The sequence below is a fragment of the Schistocerca gregaria genome, chromosome 1, assembly GCF_023897955.1.
Source record: "Schistocerca gregaria isolate iqSchGreg1 chromosome 1, iqSchGreg1.2, whole genome shotgun sequence".
Classification (NCBI taxonomy): Eukaryota; Metazoa; Arthropoda; class Insecta; order Orthoptera; family Acrididae; genus Schistocerca; species Schistocerca gregaria.
The window spans coordinates 1,090,963,058-1,090,982,011 of NC_064920.1; the positions used below are offsets into that span (position 1 = coordinate 1,090,963,058).

Consider the following 18,954-nt stretch of genomic DNA (forward strand, 5'->3'; position numbering starts at 1 on the left):
AGTGGATTTACTGCAGTTTGCTTCTGGATGCCTGTAGAGGATAAACATAAAATTACAACCGATGGCTCAAATGTGCTTTCTTCATATTATTTAACAGCTGTAGAAAATTACTTACAAAAAAGCTCTATCAATTAATACTGTTAGTAGTAAATATATACATCATTATTTTCAGTTGCAGAACTACAGTGGGGAGGCAATTGTACGATGCTCATTGTACACTGCGCACCCTACTGAATATATGCGCACTCCACACACGCACAGGCTTGTTGTGCGTGTTGGAAATGATGACAAGGATGATCCTCATGAATTGAAAGTTAATGCTGCAAATAAATATACAGCAGTGTAAGTATACAAAAATTGTATGTTAATGGATTTCAGTGGTGTAGGAATTTCTTACACTTTACCTGATTCATTCTGAATCTGATCAGTACATAAATGGATGGTCAACAGAAAGCAGACTGGGAGACTTCTACTGACAGTTTAAAAGTGTGCCTCTCTCTCCATTAGAGAAATTGGCTGATCTAATGATGCCATTATTCCAAACTATTGCGCTGTATTTATGAACTATTTGTAATGCCAATTACCCAGAGTTTGAATTGGAGAAATTCTCTAATTCCTTAACTAGAGCTACTACAATGCCATGTGTAGACGAGAAAGTGGAGATTATACGAGACACTTAGATTTTGTTAATATTACACTTTAATTATGGTTTATGTTACGTAGCATGTGCTGGAAAAGCAGACACCACCCACAGTCAAACATTCTCCACACACAGAGGATCCAGGCCCTGACAATTGTCAGCCAACTCAACCATTGAACTGAAGAGGGAGTTCTCAGCTTTGATAAAATATTTGCTGCTGAACATCTTTATGCGGGACACTCAAGTGTGTCATTAACTGGTGTAACAGGTCTGAAGAACTTTGATGCCTGCAAGACCAAATACCCCGTCATGTACAGCACCATTCAACTTCGGGTATCAGTGTGAAAAAGATATCTCTAATGTTTGCTGCAATGAAATCAAATGATGTGATCACCAGTAATGAGGTTGTTGATCACTTACGAGAGATCCCCCCAGGGGCCTCACCACTCTTTGTCCGATTCGTGCTTGGCTACCATGGAGCCTCAAGCCTTTGCAGCATTTTTCCCTTCCGTGCTGCGTGTCTATCTCCTTGCTATTCTTTTTCTCGTCCCTTGGGGAACATGTCTGAAGAATTCTTCGGAATGTTCTGCATTCTGTTGCTGACTTACAAACAGTCTCACCTTTGTTTTTGGCTCCCTTTTCCTTTCTTTGTTTCCCTTCTCCTCTCGTTCCTTCGTTTCGGTGTTTGAGTTTCCTCTTCTTCTACCCTGTGCGCTCCTGAAGCCTGGCCCGTAATCTGACGCGTAACATGTGACTGGTTACAACCTTCCCAAATTGCCGATTGGTCGCTCTGTCAGATGTTCGGGAGATGTGACCAATCACCTAAGACAGGGGCTCGAAGAAGTCCGCTAAAGGCAACTTAAAGATCCTGTTCGACGGCGTCGCTGCATGGTACCTTAGCCCGGCCAGCCTCTTGCCTCGCCAGTGTTCACCACCAAGTGTTTTTCAGTGTACGACTCCACGGACTGACCGCACGAGTAAGCCGATGCTTCTGTGGACAACATGGAGCAGGATCCTCCTGCCTTTGTGCCCTTGTAGTAGCGACTCCACACCGGCTGTCACTCAGTGGCCGCCGAGTTAACACCTCTACATCTCATCCTCATAAGTGTCCTCCAATGGAACATTCTCGGTCTTTGGTGCCACTAAGACGATTTACGGCTGCTTTTAGCATTGCTGCATCCCTTTGTACGCTGCCTTCAGGAAACGAAATTGCGCCCTCTTGACCACTTTGGGCTTTCGCATTACTTACCGATTCGTTTTGACCTTCTCCCTGAGGTCGGCATTCCATCTCGTGCGGCGTGCTGCTCGTACGGGAAGACCTTCATAGTCAACACATTTCCCTGACTACCCCTCTTCAAGCTGTTGCAGTTCGCTTTTACCTACCCCACCCGACTTTTCCCCTCTGTACCATTTATGTACCTCTGTCATTTGATGTCATCAGAGCAGGCTTCCTTCAACTTATTGGCAGCTACCTCCCGCATTTTTGCTACTCGGAGACTTTAATGCACATAATCCCCTTTAGGGTTCTCCCAGGACCTGTTAGAGAGGTGCCCTCTTGGCTGACATCTTAACCAACTTAATCTCTTCTGCCGCAACAACTGCCTTTCAGACTCCTCGCACACGTATTCCCATTTGGATGTATGCACACGTATTCCCATTTGGATGTATGCTTTTGCACTGCCCAGCTTTCCCATCGTCTTGAGTGGTCCGTCCTTTGACACCTACTCAAGCAACCATTTCCTATGTGCTATCCATTTGTTAACTTCTAACACACATGCGTGCACACCCAAATAGCAGCTTACTAAGGCTGACTGGCAGCTTTACTCCTCCCTGACGACCTTCGAAGAGCAAGATTTCCCCAGTTGTGATGACCAAGTGGACTATCTCACCAACGTTATCCTTACAGCTGCATAACGTTCCATTCCTCACACTTCCTCTTTACCACATCGTGTCCCAGTCCCTTGACGGACTGAGCCGTGCTGCAACGCAATTCGCTTACGTCGACGAGCTCTCCACAATTCTAACCGCCACGCTACACTGGCCAACTGCATTAATTATAAAGAGAAAGTGTCGCATTTTTCGGAATCGCAAAACAGCTGGCTTTCATTCGCTAGTTATTTTAACAGTTCCACACCTTCCTCTGTGTTGTGGGCCAACCTCTGACGGATTTCTGTCACCAAGATTCATTTTCCAATTTCCAGTCTGACAGTTGCTGACAATGTCATTGCTTGCTATCTCCAACACCTTGGGCCGCCATTGTGTCAAAGTTTCGAGGTCTTCCCCGCTATCACCCAGCGTTCCTGTATTTGAAACAAGTGGAGGAGGCTCGGGCGATACCCTTCTCTTCTCCGCATCACGAGTGTGACAATGCCGCCTTTACTATGAAGGAGGTAGATCATGCTCTCAGTTCGTCCTCATCCTCCTCTCCAGGCCCAGACACCATCTACGTACTCATGTTGCACTTCTTTCTCATGCTGGTAAGCACTTTCTGCTTAACACGTACAACCGCATCTGGATGGAGGGCACATTTCCTCGACGCTGGCGTGAAGCCACCATCATACCCATACCTAAACCCGGTAAGGACAAAAACTTCCCTTCTAGCTACCGGCCCATCTCTCTTGATCAGCTGTGTTTGCAAGGTGAAGGATCGTATAATTCATGCACAGCTGGTGTAGTGGCTCTAGTCTCACCATTTACTAATGAATCACAGTGTGGCTTTCACGCGTGGCGTTCAGCAGTTTACCATCTTGTTACTTTGTCCACCCATTTGATGAATGGTTTTCTGCGGAAATCCCAGACTGTGGCCATGTTTTTTGATTTGGAGAAGGCCTACGTTAACTGCTGGAGAAATGGTATCTTCTGTACTCTTTACACGTGGGGCCTCCATGGGTGCCTGCCTCATTTTCTTCGGGCTGTTTTACAAGACCGAGTTTCCGGGGTGTGTATGGGTTCTGCCTTGTCGGACACCTTTATCCAGGAAATGTCCCAGTGCTCCTGGCATGAGGGTCGTTCTATTTCCTACCGCCCTTAACCATATAATGACCTGTCTCCCGCCAGGCATCTCCGGCTCTCTTTTTGTTGATGATTTTACCATCTATTGCAGTTCTCCACAGACCTGTCTCACTGACCAGTGTCTTCAGTGCTGTCTCGATCATCTTTACTCCTGAAGCATTGACAATGGCTTTCGCTTTTCCACTGACAAAACCGTCTGTATGAATATCTGCGGTGCAAATGGTTACTCCCACCATCTCTACATCTTGAACCTGTCGCCCTTCCATTTGTTGAAACTGTGACTTTTCTGGGGCTCATGCTGGATAGGAAACTCTTTTTGGTCCTCCCGTGTGTCTTACCTGGCAGCCCGTTATACACGGTCCCTCCTGGGGTGCCGATCAAACCACCCTCCTTCATTTGTACCGGTCCCTTGTATGTTCGAAATTTGACTATGGGTGCTTTGCTTATGCGTCTGCATGCCCATCCCTTTTACACCATCTCAACACTATCCGCCGTCGTGGCATCCATTTGGCCCCAGGCGCCTTTTACACCAGCCGGGTTGAGAGTCTGCATGCTGAAGCTGCTGAACCACCACTGTCCTACTGCCGTGACTTTCTCCTCAGCAGGTATGTGTGCCATTTATCTGCCATGCCGCCTTCTTTGATCATCAGTACGGTGCTCCTCTCTCTTTTCTGTTACCTCCTGGAGTCCACTTTTTCCTCTTACTGCGGTGGCTTAACTTCACACTACCTGCAACTTTCCCACTGGGTGTGAATCCTCACCACCTTAGCTTCGTGAAGTGGCCCATGTTAAACTTGGCCTTCATTCGCTTTCTAAGAACACTACTCCAGCCTCGGTCTACCTCCTCCAGTTTCACAATCTTCGCATGGAACTTTGCGATAGTACCTTGGTATACACGGATGGCTCTTGGACTGACCATGGGGTCGGGTGTGCCTTCATCATTATCACGCGTGTCTGTCGATATCTGCTTCCGGCACACTCTCTTTAAAGTCTGTGTGCTGTACACCGCCCCTCCCTTAGTGCAGCGGGTCCAGGAGAATTGTCACTTGCTCCCTGTTGATGGAGCCAGTGTCGTGTATCTGTGGGTCCCTGGTCACGGCGGTCTGCCAGGAAGTGAGGCTACTGATGCTGCTGCCAAGGATGCAGTCCTTGTATATCAGCCCACGAGTACCTATATTCCTTCCAATGGTCTCTGCGATGCTGTCTTGTCGGCAGGTGGTGTCCCTTTGGCATCGCCAATGGTCCTCCCTTCGCGGGAGTAAGCTTTGGCTTATTAAGCCTCTCCCGCCGCCTCGGACGACGTCCTCTTGGCCCTCCCACCGGGAGGAGATATTTTAACTCTGCTGCATATTGGACACTGCCTTTTTAGCCCTCGTCATTTGCTGAGTGGCACTGCCCCACCACTTTCTCCTCATTGCACACACAATTTAATTGTCCACCACTTCCTGCTGGAATGCCCCCCCCCCCTTTTTTTCCCCCCTACCATTAACGTTCAGCTTGGGTTTGCCACCTGATTTATCAGCCTTCTAGCATAGGATGCCCGGGCTGTCGACTGCGTTTTAGTTTTTATCTGCTGCAGCAATATAGCGAAGGCCATTTTTATTTTTATACCTCCATTATTGTATGATGTTTTTCTTAGCCCTTTTTTTCACCTGGTTATTTTTAGCTGTCTTCTATTCTGTCAATTGGGACTGATGCATAGTCATTTTAACTCCATTCTGTGTTTGTGTTCTCTAGTTTTGACTTAGGCTCATATGACCCCAGCTGTTTGTTTGCACCCTGAAGCAAAGCAAAACAAAACAAGCTTACCAGAGATGCAGTATGTCAGTGTGAGCATAATTTGGTGTGAAAGCCCAAGTACATACTACAGACGTGACCTGTTAAGGAATGTGATACAATACGGGCATCAATAATGGGAAGAATCAACAAGATGCAAAGAAGAAGACAGCTATAAGAGTGGTCTACAAGATGCAAAAATCTATAATCCAAGCAAAAACCCAATCAGCAGTTGCTTTCCAATAGTGAGACTCATCTATAATATGAATCTACATGTTTCTTATCCAGCTCACAATTAAGTGCATGGCAGACGGTACATCGAACCACTTTCAAGCTACTTCTCCACACTTCCATTCTTGAACAGTGTGCAGGGAAAACGAACACCTAAAAATCTTTCCATGCAAGCTCTGATTCTTCTTATTGTATTACAATGATCAGTTCCCCTTATGTAGGATGCACCAACAAAATATTTTGACTCTGTGAGGAGAAAGTTTGTGACTGAAATTTCACGAAAAGGCCTTGCTGCAGCGAAAAACAACTTTTTTTTTATGGTATTCTCTCCCTTATTTTACAATAATACAAAATCAACTGACCTTTTTTTTTTTAACTTCTTTGATGTACATCGTGAATCTTATCGAAAGTGGGTCCCATACCGCAAAGCAATACTCCAGAAGGAGGGAGAATAAGTGTGGTTTAAGCAGTCTGTTTAGAAGGCCTTTTACATTTTCTGTGTGTTCTGCTAATAAATCAGTCTTTGTTTTGCTTTACCCACAACGTTGTGTATGTGATAGTTCCATTTGAGTTGTGTGTAATAGTAATCCATAAGTATTTAGTTGAGTTTCCATGCTTTAGGTTTGTTTGATTTATAATGTAACTGAAATTAGCAGATTATTTTTAGTGCTTATGTCGATGAGTTCACAGTTTTCATTATTTAGAGTCAGTAGCCACTTTTTGCACCGTACAGAAATCTTGTGTAAATCATTTTCAACTCGGTTTGGTCACCCGATGACACATCGTGACATTAAATGACAGCATCATCTGCAGACAATCAAAGAGGGGTGCTCAGATTGTCTCCCAAATCATTTATGTAGATCAAGAACGACAGAGGTTTTATTCGATGACCTTCCATGAATTACGGTCAGTAGCACTCATTATCTTGTGGGAATAAAGAGCTAGTTGTATTTCCACAAGAATGATATTTTATGACTGTGTGTTGTCTTATTTGTCAATAAATCGTTCTCTTCGAGATGATTCATAATATTAGAGCAGACTGTGTGTTCCAAAATACTACTGCAAATAGATGTTAACATATGGGTCTGTAATTCAGCAGATGACTCCTATTTCCGTTCTAGAGTATTTGTGAGACTTGTGCAATTTTCGAGTCTTTGCGTACTTACCTTTATATGAGCAAGGGATTGTATGGGATTGCTAAGTATGGAGCCATTGTATCAGCATATTGTGAAAGGAATCTGACTGGTGTACAATCTGGGGGGAAGCCATGCATTTCTTAAGTGGGAAGCTGTGTCACTACACTGAGGATATTTGATTCTCTAAGTTATCCATGTTGACAGTTGTTCTTTTAATAGCTGCTTGGTTGCCAAACACTGAAGACGAAGAATGAAATAAGATGTTTAAAAGGATCCTAAGCTTACTGATGGAGGGACTGTTAATCACTGTGGGTAGCTGTCCCCTCTAGGAGAGACTTTAAGGATGGAAAGTGTGGCAGATGTCATATAGAGTTGTTACTGGTAGATTTGATGTGAACAGCATTTTGTGTAGAGCCACCAGTGGAATGGTGGTCCACATGCAGGTAAATAGCTCATTATGTAAACTGATAAGAAACAGATGGACATGTGAGCTTGTACCAGGCTAGAGGTTCGTTATCCTGAATAGGTAGAAAACTCCTTGAACATCATGCCATTAGTGTTCCAGGACAGTGCACAGTATTGTTTGTGGATGGTAAGGAGAAGTAATTGTGTGTTAGAATATAGTCAGTAAGTCGGTTGTTACTACCAGGTATGAGGTCATGGGTTTAGTTGCCTGGAAAGGTGATGTACAGTGATGCCAAGACAATGATTGTAGGAGATGTTTGTGTAGAGAAATATGGCTGTCAAAGTTGTGAAGCAGAACTGTTGGGAGTGGACAAAGACCTTTGTTTGGAAAGCTGGGAAGAGTGTCACTTTTAGATTCTACATGTGTGTGTTGACAGTGCTACAGTTTTTTTGCTTCTTGGTACTGCCCTCCATCCCCCTGCCTCTCCCTCCCTCCCTCCCCCCCTCCCCCCCTTCCCTCCCTCCCTCCCTCCCTCTCTCTCTCTCTCTCTCTCTCTCTCTCTCTCTCTCTCTCTCTCTCTCTCTCACACACACACACACACACACACACACACACACACACAATCTTTTGTCGTCCTCTTGATGCCTCAACGTGTATAAAGGAGGACAAGTATAATAACTGATAATTAATAGTGAAAAAAAATTCTTTTCAGATTCCAAGGTATGGGCATCATACACACAGCTAAAAAGCACATTGCGGAAGAACTGCTTAAAAAGAAACGAGCATTAAAATTGGAGCAGTTACGGCAGCATAACATAAATATTTCATCCTTGCCAACAAAGGATGAAACAGAAGTAAGTATTATTATTAATAGCTAAATGGGTGTTCTTTTGTACACTTTTAATCATTGATGACAGAGTAACGGAGTCTTAGAAAGCTTGTGGGTGGTACACCGTTCATTAAATGTAATGATTTAACCTAAAGAAAGATAATTAAAATCTGTCTCCGATCACAGAGTAAAGGAGTATTAGAATGATAATGTTGCATACTGTTCTTATTTTTTTAAATTGTAATTGTACAACTTAAAGTAAAATAATAATAATAATCCGTTGTCTACTTATGCAAATGTAAAATTAGTGCCAGTAGAATCGTTCCGCAATCAAAAGCAAATGCAAATTCTCTACATTTTCTCAGAAGTGTTCCGCAAAAAGACTATTTGTTTTCCCTTCAGGGATTGCCATTTGAGATCACGAAGCATCTCTGTAATACCCATGTGTTGATTGAACCCAACAGTGACAAATTTAGTTGCAAACCTCTGAATTGCAGTACTTAAGAATGGGTCACACTGGTGTTCCATATATGGTCTCCTTTATAGATGAGCTACATATTCCTAAAACTTTCCCTCTAAGCCTAAGTCTACCATTCACTTTACCTAGTCTACTACCTTATGTGCTCATCCTATTTCATATCATTTTGCAACATTGTGCATAGATACTTGTCAAGCAGCACGCCACAAACACTGTATTCGAACATTACAGGATTGTTTTTTCCTATTCATCTGTGTCAACTAACATTATTCAGTATTTATGGCAAGTGGACATTCATCAAGCCAAATAACAATTGTGTCCAAGATATCCTGTATCCTTCTAGCATCACTTGATGAAGGTACTTACACCATCATCAGGAAACAGTCACAGGTAGCTGCTCACCATGTCTGCCAGATCATTTATTTTCCTGTCACACTTCCGTGGAGCACTCCTGGCGATACCCTTGTCTTTGATTAACACATCCCATTGAGAGCAGCATAGTGGATTCTATTACTTAGTTGGTAAACTTTTCTGTATCCTCAGACCTTTGTTTACAGTCTGCAGTGGGGCACTTATTTTTTTAATAAAAATCTGGGAATGCTGAATCTGCATGTTGTCCTTTGTTCATTCCTCATCTGAGGAAAGGGCAAGCTAAGTTTTGCACATGTAACACTATCTAAAACATTGCTAATTTGTGCAAAATTGCTGTCCTGTCATGTAGAAATTTATTGTATTTGAACTCGCAATAAGTGCTAGAATTTTGCAGCAAATCAGTGTTAAGGTTATTGGTCTGCAACTTCGCAGATCCGTTCTTTTACCCCTCTTGTATGCAATAGTCAGCTGCAATTTTTTTCCAGTTGCTTGGGACTCGTTGGACGATAGCTTTGTGATAAATGCTAGCTAAGTAAGGGACCAGCATTGCAGAGTACTCCTTCTAAAAATGAAACAGAGGCTCCATCTCAACCTGGCAGCTTACTTGTGTTCAATTTTTCCACTGGCTTCTCTTTGCCAGGGATGCCTATTTCTCTGTCCTCCATGCATGAGTCTGTGCGACAGTCAGATGGCGGCATGTTTGTACGATTCTCCTGTGTTAATGATTTCTTCAATGTGAAATTTTAAACTGCAGCTTTACTTTTGCTGTCTTCTATTGCCACCTCCCAGACTAGTTGGCAAGTGAATCTACAGAAGCCTTTGACCCACTTAGCGATTTTAAGTATACCAGAATTTTCTCGTTTCTCAGCAAGATCTTCTGCTGAGGTTTGGCAGTGGAAGTTGTATGTATCATGCATTGATCTGTTTGTAGATACATAAATTTCCACCTTTTCCTGTTGGTATTTCTGCATTGCTTTCCGATCTGAGAGCGGAACAGTCTGTGTCCTAAGCATTTCCTAATTTTGTTATTAAACTGTCAAACAATATATGATCAGTTGACTGCAAGTTTAGATGGCTCTTGCATGGTGGACCAGTACACATAGACACAAACAGACATGAAAACAGAATCCTTGTATTGACTCGCTCATCCATCTCACATCATTCTCCTTTGTGTAATTTTAGATTGTGCAGTGATGTACCTATAGGCACGTGTTGCAATTTCAGTTAATCCTCTTTTACCATGTCTTCATTCCCAAGTGCTGTCTTGATTTCTGGGACTGCGGTGTCAAATTATACACAGCTGGTTTTCTCAGACTATTTGGTCACACGTCCCTTTGGAGTGTTCAGCATGGCTTCTGGATCAGTATTTGGATTGTTTTCCCGGCTACAGTGTTAAAATACATTTTTGTCCAGCAGTAATGGTGTGTATCATGAACTGCACTTCTAGAACTAACAGCTGAAGTGTTATCAGTCACATTGGTAAGAACAAGGCAAAGTAAATAATGAAATGTATGTGATTGTAATCACACATAAGAATTTAATCAATGGATGTAGCACATTCATGCATTAAAAGTTCTTAATGGAACACCAAAATCACAAATGAGGTGCCTTGGCCATTGTGCCATTACCTGTTCATGGCAGTGGACCTTGCACTTTTTCCCTACACTGAAGGGGCAGCTGATACAAGGTTTTGCCATGACAAAGAACACAAAAAGTGAAACTCATTCTGCATGTAAGTCAGCATTGTCATTCTTGCACATTTGTCATTCTTGATAAATTGTTCATTTTATTATGATGGTTAAAATATCATTCTGTAATTGGGATTTTCCTCTCGTTTTTAGTGCTATCAGTGAATTTATACATTTAAAGAATGTTTAAAGTTGTGCATAGCAGTTCCTTAGTTCAGTGTGGGTATTTTCTTGCATTTTATTATTTATATATTTGATTTACAGAGCAACTTACGGGGTGTATATGCGATAAGGAAAAGAAATTCCCAGGTTTTTCCTGGATTTCCCAGTGAAAATAACACTTTTTCCAGGGAGAAAATACATGTCTTTAGTGTTAATTGACAATATACTTTCTTTCAGAGCTGTAAAACTTATTAGTTCATTGAATGGCAAAGGTTTTATACACCAGCATAGAATTTCACAGCAATTTAGGAAAGGAAACACGCTGAAAAGGCAATGTATTTTGCAAAGATCTTCCATGCACAGCAGAATGTACACAGCGTATTTTCTTGTTACATAAGTATAAATATGAATTCCACCAAACATAGCATGCCAGTTCTGAAGCACTGAAATTGAGATAGTGAAGTGCTTTTATGGCCAGTCTTAGCCGTTCTCATGTGGTCTCGCCAACCAGTGACAGCAGATACTCGGAGCATAGGACAAGTGGTGTAATCAGCCAACAGCAACACCACTTTATGTAATGCGAACACACAAATAGGCAAAGTAAATGATATTAATGTACATATCCTATAGTTACAAGCAAAGCTAAGTTTTCAAATGTAATATTTGTTCTTTTATACCTGTGTCATCCTTTTAGATACATCAAATGCAGATGTGCCAGTAAAATTTTAAATAATGACATAAATGGCTAGTTTTCTGATTCCTAAACTTCACTCGGCAGTTGATCCTAAAAGTGTTATGTTTTGAATGTGAATCAAACGCTCTGTGGTTTAAGAACTTCATCGCATATTCTCACATGTAACGTAACTCATCTTGCGTAAAAGGAAATTTACATTGATACTAACACGTGGCCAACCATCATTCGCAGTATTTTCCAGCTACCTATTAGGAATAGGTTTGTTTCAACAGTTGTCAGAAAGCGCCAGAAATGTGTATTACAGTGCATCGCAGCTGTGATGCCTTAGGAAGGCCGTGCACGGTGTTTGGCTTGGTTGTATGCTTTTTGGTGCATTTCTTTATGGAACTTAGTGCGTACTGGGGCATCACGTGACCATTTGCAACACTGCGGCATGTTGTTTGGATAGGACATATGGAGTTACTGTATGTAAGGAAGTTGTTTTATCATATTATGTAAGGAAGTTGTTTTATCATATCCAATCCAGAAAAGGAATGCAAAATGAGAAAGCAGTCTTTGGCGTAATGTTCATTTCAGATCTGGACTCTACCACCCGAACTACCGTAATATTTTGCTATGTGGTGACTTTTACATAGATTATATTTTAAATCCGTACTCTGCAGCACTGTTATTAGCATTTCCAATTAGGATTACGTCCACAGGGCACTGCAAAAAGCTAGTAATAAGAAGTAATAAAAAAATTTTGTAAAAATAAAAGGAATGCTGTTTGTATGTGCTTAAACTATAACCAGTAAATTTTTCATGACTTTTTCAAATGGTATAAAAAATCAAGGTTATCTGTGAAGTCAAGGAACTGTATAACTGGCAGTTGTGCTCTAGGTGTAAATATAAAGCCTTGTGCGAAGTTACAGTGATAAAACATGCTATGCTGCCAGTGTATAATTTACCAAAGAATGGCATTCTGTAAATTAAAGTATAAACAGCTCAAATTAAGAAATAATTGAAACATGTCTTGTGATCAAAAAACATTGTGTTTCACAGAATGCATATTTGTAAAATTCTGCTAAAGCTGTCAACATATTTGAAACAAAACATTTATTTCTACTAATCAAATTTTAGCTGGTTAGTCATTGTCAAGTGAACATTTACATATATTCGTACATCTGTAGCAGTAACAGATCTCAAGATTATGTCGTAAAAGAAACGAGATCAGAATACTCTTAAGGGTATCAGACTGCGTTTTATTGGCAGGACACATAGAAAATGTAAGAGATGTACTAAGGAGACTGCCTACAGTATGCTTGTCCATCCTCTTTTAGAATGCTGCTGTGTGGTGTGGGATCCTTACCAGATAGGGTTGACTGAGTACATTGAAAAAGTCCAACAAAGGGCAGCACGTTTTGTATTATTTGGAAATATGAGAGTGAGTGTCACTGGAATGATATAGAATTTGGGTTGAACATCATTAAAAGGTGTTTTTCGTTGCGACAGAATCTTCTCATGAAATTCCAATCACCAACTTTCTCCCCCAAATGCGAAAATATTTTGTTGACACCAACCTACATAGGGAGAAATGATCACCATGATAAAGGAAGGGAAATTAGAGCTCTTACAGAAAGATACAGGTAGTCGTTCTTTCCGCACACTATGAGAGATTAGAATAATAGAGAATTGTGAAGGTGGTTCGATGAACACTCTGTGAGGCACTTAAATGTGATTTGCAGAGTGTCCATGTAGATGAAGAATTTTGTAAACCTTACTAAAATGCATAATTTAGCTTAAAGTGCACATTTGTATGTCCAGGTTCATACTAAAGTAGTCCCCTACCTGGTATCAAGCTTTTTAGCATGGTTTCTGGGATGCGAATTTTCTTGGAGTACAAGTATGTATTATCTCGTGTTTGTTTTGTTATTTGGCATTACGTCGTAGGTGCCAGAAGATGATAATGTGTGCTTGAAATTCAGTTCCCCATTGAATCTAGCCAATAGTGTGGAATGAAACACTTCTTTCAAATAAACTGGTTGCCTCTGTGGAAAACATTTACAAAAACCAAATTCCTTTGGCAAGCCAACAAAAATAAGTGCATCAACCAGCAAGACAATTAATCCTTGGTTGTCAGTATTGTAGAAATAAAATCAGAAAACTGAAACTAATAACATACATTAGCCTACTTTGTTTTATGTTTCACTTCACTTAACAGCTCCCAGCCAGAGAAATTTGTTTTGTTTTGTTTTCGTTTGATACAAGTGCTGTAAATGAAGAAAAACCAGCAAAAAAAGCACAAAACAAAAACACAGGTCACTTAGAGGCTGCTCCACCACCTCCTCCCCTCTAACTTGAACTACGCTGCGTGTGTCCAGCAACTGCGGCACAATAGAAAAAATTTTCTTGCCAGTATCATGCGACTTAAGCTCTGCACATGTGTACGTGCCTTTGGCAGCTGCTCAAATGAAACACATGTAAACTGTTGTGATGTCATGCTCATCAAAAGCAATCTTTTGGTACAAAGTATTGCATAGTTTTCATCCTAAAGCCATTAGTTGTTAGTAGACGCTTGTTTGTGCACTGTGTTCTGTTGTAAATAGTGCAGTTTCTTTGTAATTTAAATTTCATTTTGGTGTTTTTCTCTCATTTATGTTCTATTTCTGCAGTTTTAGTCTGCAGTAGCAGGCTAAAGCTATTCTTTGTTATAGTATCAGTTTCTATTAGTCAAAACTACAAAACTTTAACTGAGAACTAAAACAATAAAAAATTCTCAGATTTTTCCCAGTTTTCTCCGAGATGAAAAAAACTCAGGGTTTTTTCCCTGGATTTCACAATTGTCATAAAGCGTATACACCCTTTCTTAAGTGAATATTTAAATTCTTGCTGCATACATTCTGCTCCCTCTTCGCCCACATTCATTTAATACATTCTGATCTCTGATTTTGAAACTGTTTAACATTGTGAGGTTGTCCCCCATCCCGGAAGGTCAGTTTCTGGATTTTGTTTCTAAATAAATGATTGTTAATTATCCTTATGTTGTTTCCAATATGTTGATATTGCTTCTTTGAAGTCATTTAGTGTCTGTGTAAACCATGCTGGTCGTTCTTTCATCTTCATAGTTACTTGTTTTGTCAGGCTGTCATCATGAACTCTAGCCAAATGTCTGAAGAATGACATCCTTCTGTTTTTGCATCCTGTGTGAATGTTCCCTGTACGTTTGTAAATTTTAAACAAGTTCGTGAAGTTACTATTTTTTACTGAGAATTTAATTTGCAAGCATGTGAGTCAGTAAAAGAATTCTTTACATTTCTTAAGTAAGGAGCTGCAACAAAGGGTGTGTAAAATATGACACAGTTATCTTATAACAGATACCATTGACCTTTCCTAAGTAGTCATTTTTATGTTGAAACAGATAGTGACACTATTTTTATGCTAACCCCCTAATATGTGAATAATTCACTCCTCTTGAACATAATTTTTTTTTCTATAAACATTTTGATTATTTGCTTTCAGATAAGAGCTGAGGCAGAGTCCGAAGCCAAAAGAATGAATCTGAACAGTGTGACATTATGCTTTGAAGCGTTTATAGAAGGTCCTGGTGGGGTCATAAAACCTATATGCCAACCAGTTTTCTCAACACCTATAAATAACATGAGTGAGTATCATTCAGTACTCCTATGATTTTTTTGTATTATTTTCTGTTTACAACAGGTATTCGTTAAACATTTGTATGATATCAAAAGATACAAAGCAGTTGCATCAAAAGCAAACACACTAATAAAGCCACAGGCAGAATTATTTCTCTAAGAAACTGGGTTGAAGAGAGTGAGGAAATGGAAATAGGTAAATGAATGGAGCAATTGTAACAATTTAAACTGTATGCAGGGACATGTCTGTTTGATATTTATGGAAACAGTGCCTCATTTTCTTTGGGAATAAACCACTCTCCAGCTGTATCTTTTTTCTGACTTGGTTTCTAGGACAAATTCCCTATTGACAACCTATCTTAGCTTGTTTGTAGGATGTCAATTACGACTTTCCAAATTTTATTTATTGCACACCAGTTACTTCAGTGAAAACAACAAATTATTTAATTGGATAGATAAAAAATCTACTCATCAAGCAGCGGCATAACACACATACGTGTTTGTGTTCTGCCTCTGCTTAGTGAGTAGATTTTTTATCTGCCCAATTACACCATTTATTTCAGTTGACTCATGTAACGCTCCACTTCCAGGATTGACCCCTCCCTTTTCAAATTGTTTTCAAAGTGTAGGCCATATCGGTGCCAGTGTTGAAGCCAGTCCCTGTGGAAGGTTGACGGATAACCATACAGTGATAGCCCCTGTGACTGAGAAAGGAAGGTGCTGTCAATGACAAATGCTGTTACCTGTTTGCTTATGCCAGGAAATGGGTGACTACCTGTTTGGGGCCACTGGGACATCGGGCAGTGACTGTGAAGCCAGGTGGCCACTGCTGTGTGGCTAGGTGGCACCCCTGGTGAGAGCCCTCATTCAGAGTAGGCAACATGGTGGCAGATATTTTTGGTGCAGCGAAAAGACCTGGCAGTCTCTTCAGGTTCGTTGAAATTCTTAAATGCAGATTGTCATGTCCCTAGTAGCTTTCTCTCTCTGGCCATGCTGTGGGAGGAAAGCAAAATAGGGCCAACTGTGGAAACTTATCCCCTCCAGTACTGGTTTGTACTCGACTGATGAAAGGTCCTTTCTGTCTGTTGAGTAGGTGCATAAGTTTGTAGCACTTTTCTGTTCTTTCTTTTTTTTTTAAAAAAAAAAAAAAACACAACAGACACATATGACAGAGACTTAAGTCATCAATAATATATTCTCCTTCACTGTTTTCACAGTCTGCCCATGCTGGGGTAACTTTTCGATTCCATGACTGTAGAAATACTTTTATTTAAGGTGAAGAATTCATTGACCCATGTTCAGAGCACATTTTCATTTGAAAAGGAAGTTCCTTAAATGTTGTTCGATAGAGAGCAGGTGAGGTGAAAATCTGAGGGTGCAACGTAAGGTGAATAAGGTGGCTGCGGAATGACTTCCCAACACAACTCCTGTATAGTGTTTCTTATCAGTGTAGCAGAATGTGCTCGAGCATTATTGTGGAGTAGCATTGCTTCACACAGTCTTTCTGGTCGTAGTTCTTGGACTGCGTCTGTGAGATGTCTCAGTTGTTGACAGTAAATGTCAGAAGTGACCGTTATATCTTTGAGAAGCAATTTGTGGTACAAAAAACTCGCTGTTTCACCGGATGCGTAACATTATCTTTTGTGGATGTGCGCAAGTGTTTGTACAGGGAGCTGCTGCTTTGTTGCGACTCAACTGTTCCTTTCTTTTGCTTATGTTCGCATAAAGACACCATTTTTCATCACCAGTAAAGATACAGAATAATGGTGGTCGGTGGTGTTCATGAGCCAATTGACGATGAGCAAGCAGAGATTGCACATATTGCCATCCGCTAATTTTTGTGATTTTGTTTTACAGCATGCAGTACTAGACTGTGGCGCATTGAAGATCGAATGCACACCAGGTGTTTGTCATATCAGCTTGTAGACTAAGGGACGAAGCCACAAACATGTGACAGAAAGGCAATTTAATATTAATGTATTTACCAGCTAAACAAAGGAAAATACAAGATTGTCTTCGCAGCACAGGATGACAACTGTCTACTGTGTAAAATTAATTGTCGTTTATCCAGTCCTCCACCGCAGTCAGGAGATAAGGGAAAAATTATGAAACAAGAAATAAATGTTGGTGCAGCCCTATAGGTGTGTGTCCACTAACAAGTAAACTTCTGCAAGTCACTTGGAGAAGCTGCTACTGCAAGTTCTTTGAAGTGGAAATGCCCCCAGCAAGTTGACGACCATAAGGTTTGTCAGCTTGCAGAAGCAGCTTCCGCAAGCTAGTGGAAACATTTCCTAGCATCTTGCTGCAGGCGCTTGCCATCTTCTGGGAGTTGTGTGTGTTGAATGCCGATATGAAAATGTCAGTGTCAAAAATTAGAATGGCATAAAGATGGTTGGACAGGAATTTAATAAAAGTAATAAACATTTGCAAAAATTAAGAGTTATTAAAAGGCTATCTCATGGTGACACAGCTTGCAGCTCTTTTTCCTCCTGTTTTAGAATATTTTCAAAAGTGTTTCGTAATAACTTAAATAGATATGCCTGTTTTCCCATTTCTTCACTCACATTTTTTTGTTGCTCAGGTTTTTTTCTTATTACAAATAATAATGCAACAATGATGGGGCCTACTCTGGTTTTTTACTACAACAGTGTAACAACCACTTGCCTATCTCACCTCAAGAGACTAGCGCAAACACTTCTGAGGAAGCTTGCAGAAAGTTCCAGAAATTAAATTGCCCAAGCGACTAGTAGAAGTTACCTTGCCCAACCTTTTTTTTTTCCTAATGTAAACACTTCAGCAAGTGCTTGCAGAAGTTCCTTATGAAAGTTACTTGCTAGTGAACATGTGCCTTCAGACAATCCTAACTAGTAAAATGTGGGAAACCATCTTGAGAGGAAGGTGAGAGTATAGTTGATAGTGAGAGATAAGAGAGCAGTGAGCACAGCGACTCCTATGCGCAGCATCAGTGAGTGGCATGCAGTCAGTTCACAGAGAACTGGGAGGAAAATTAGGTCCAGAGAGCGAGTCTCCATGGTTTTATTGCCTTGGTAGATACACAGTGGGATGTCCTCACAAGTAAAAAAAAAGTTCCTGAAGCTATTGTAAGAGCGGAGGTTGTGCCTGTGCTGACCTGTCGTGTGGATATTTAGGCAGAGCGGCATAGGAAGCTCTCCGGCACCTAGGTTAGCTACTCCGCTGTGCTACCAGTCGGGTACCACTTGGGGTGGCTGATAGTGTAGGAGAGGAGGGGGGGACCCATTTTCTAACGATATACACCATTGTGTGACTTCCTTAATCGGTATGATTGCTGCCTGTTGAATTTATTTTGACATCACCATCCAGTGGTCCTGTATCTCGGCAACACATTGACAAGTCTTGAATACTGACAGAAATTAATATTTTATTAGAAATTTTGTGTATAAAGTAACCAACTTATTAAATATTCATGCAATCTACCTATGATAGTGGCCATCAGATCTATAATTTTCCCTTCTCCAAGAGTGTGTGATTAGAATTATTATTATTATTATTTATTATTATTAAAACTGAAGTGCCAAAGAAACTGGTATAGGCGCGTGTATTCAAAGGCAGAGATACGTAAATGGTCAGAATACAGAGCTGTGGTTGCCAACACCTATATACTACAAGAGTTGTCTGGTGCAGTTGTTAGATCATTTACTGCTTCTGTAATGGCAGGTTATTAAGATTTAAGTGAGTTTGAACGTGTTGTGATAGTCGGTTTACGAGCGATGGGATGCAGTGTCTCTGAGTTGTAGTGGGAATTTACTGTTTGACAAATTCACGAATATCAGGAATCTGGTAAAACATCAAATCTCCAACGTCGTTACAGCTGGAAAAAGATCCTGCAAGAACAGGACTGACAACGACTGAAGAGAAT

The 18,954-nt window shown here is 40.9% G+C and overlaps 1 protein-coding gene across 2 annotated transcripts in view; it reads left to right on the forward strand.

Moving 5' to 3' along the window:
• Positions 1–18,954, forward strand: part of LOC126282030 (nuclear factor NF-kappa-B p110 subunit) — an 87,951-nt gene that overhangs the window by 12,453 nt on the left and 56,544 nt on the right. For both annotated transcript variants that reach the window (XM_049981450.1, XM_049981441.1), the window contains exons 4-6: positions 173–342; positions 7,914–8,055; positions 14,923–15,064. In XM_049981450.1, the coding sequence (XP_049837407.1) occupies positions 173–342; positions 7,914–8,055; positions 14,923–15,064 (454 nt within the window). The remainder of the gene's footprint in view (positions 1–172; positions 343–7,913; positions 8,056–14,922; positions 15,065–18,954) is intronic.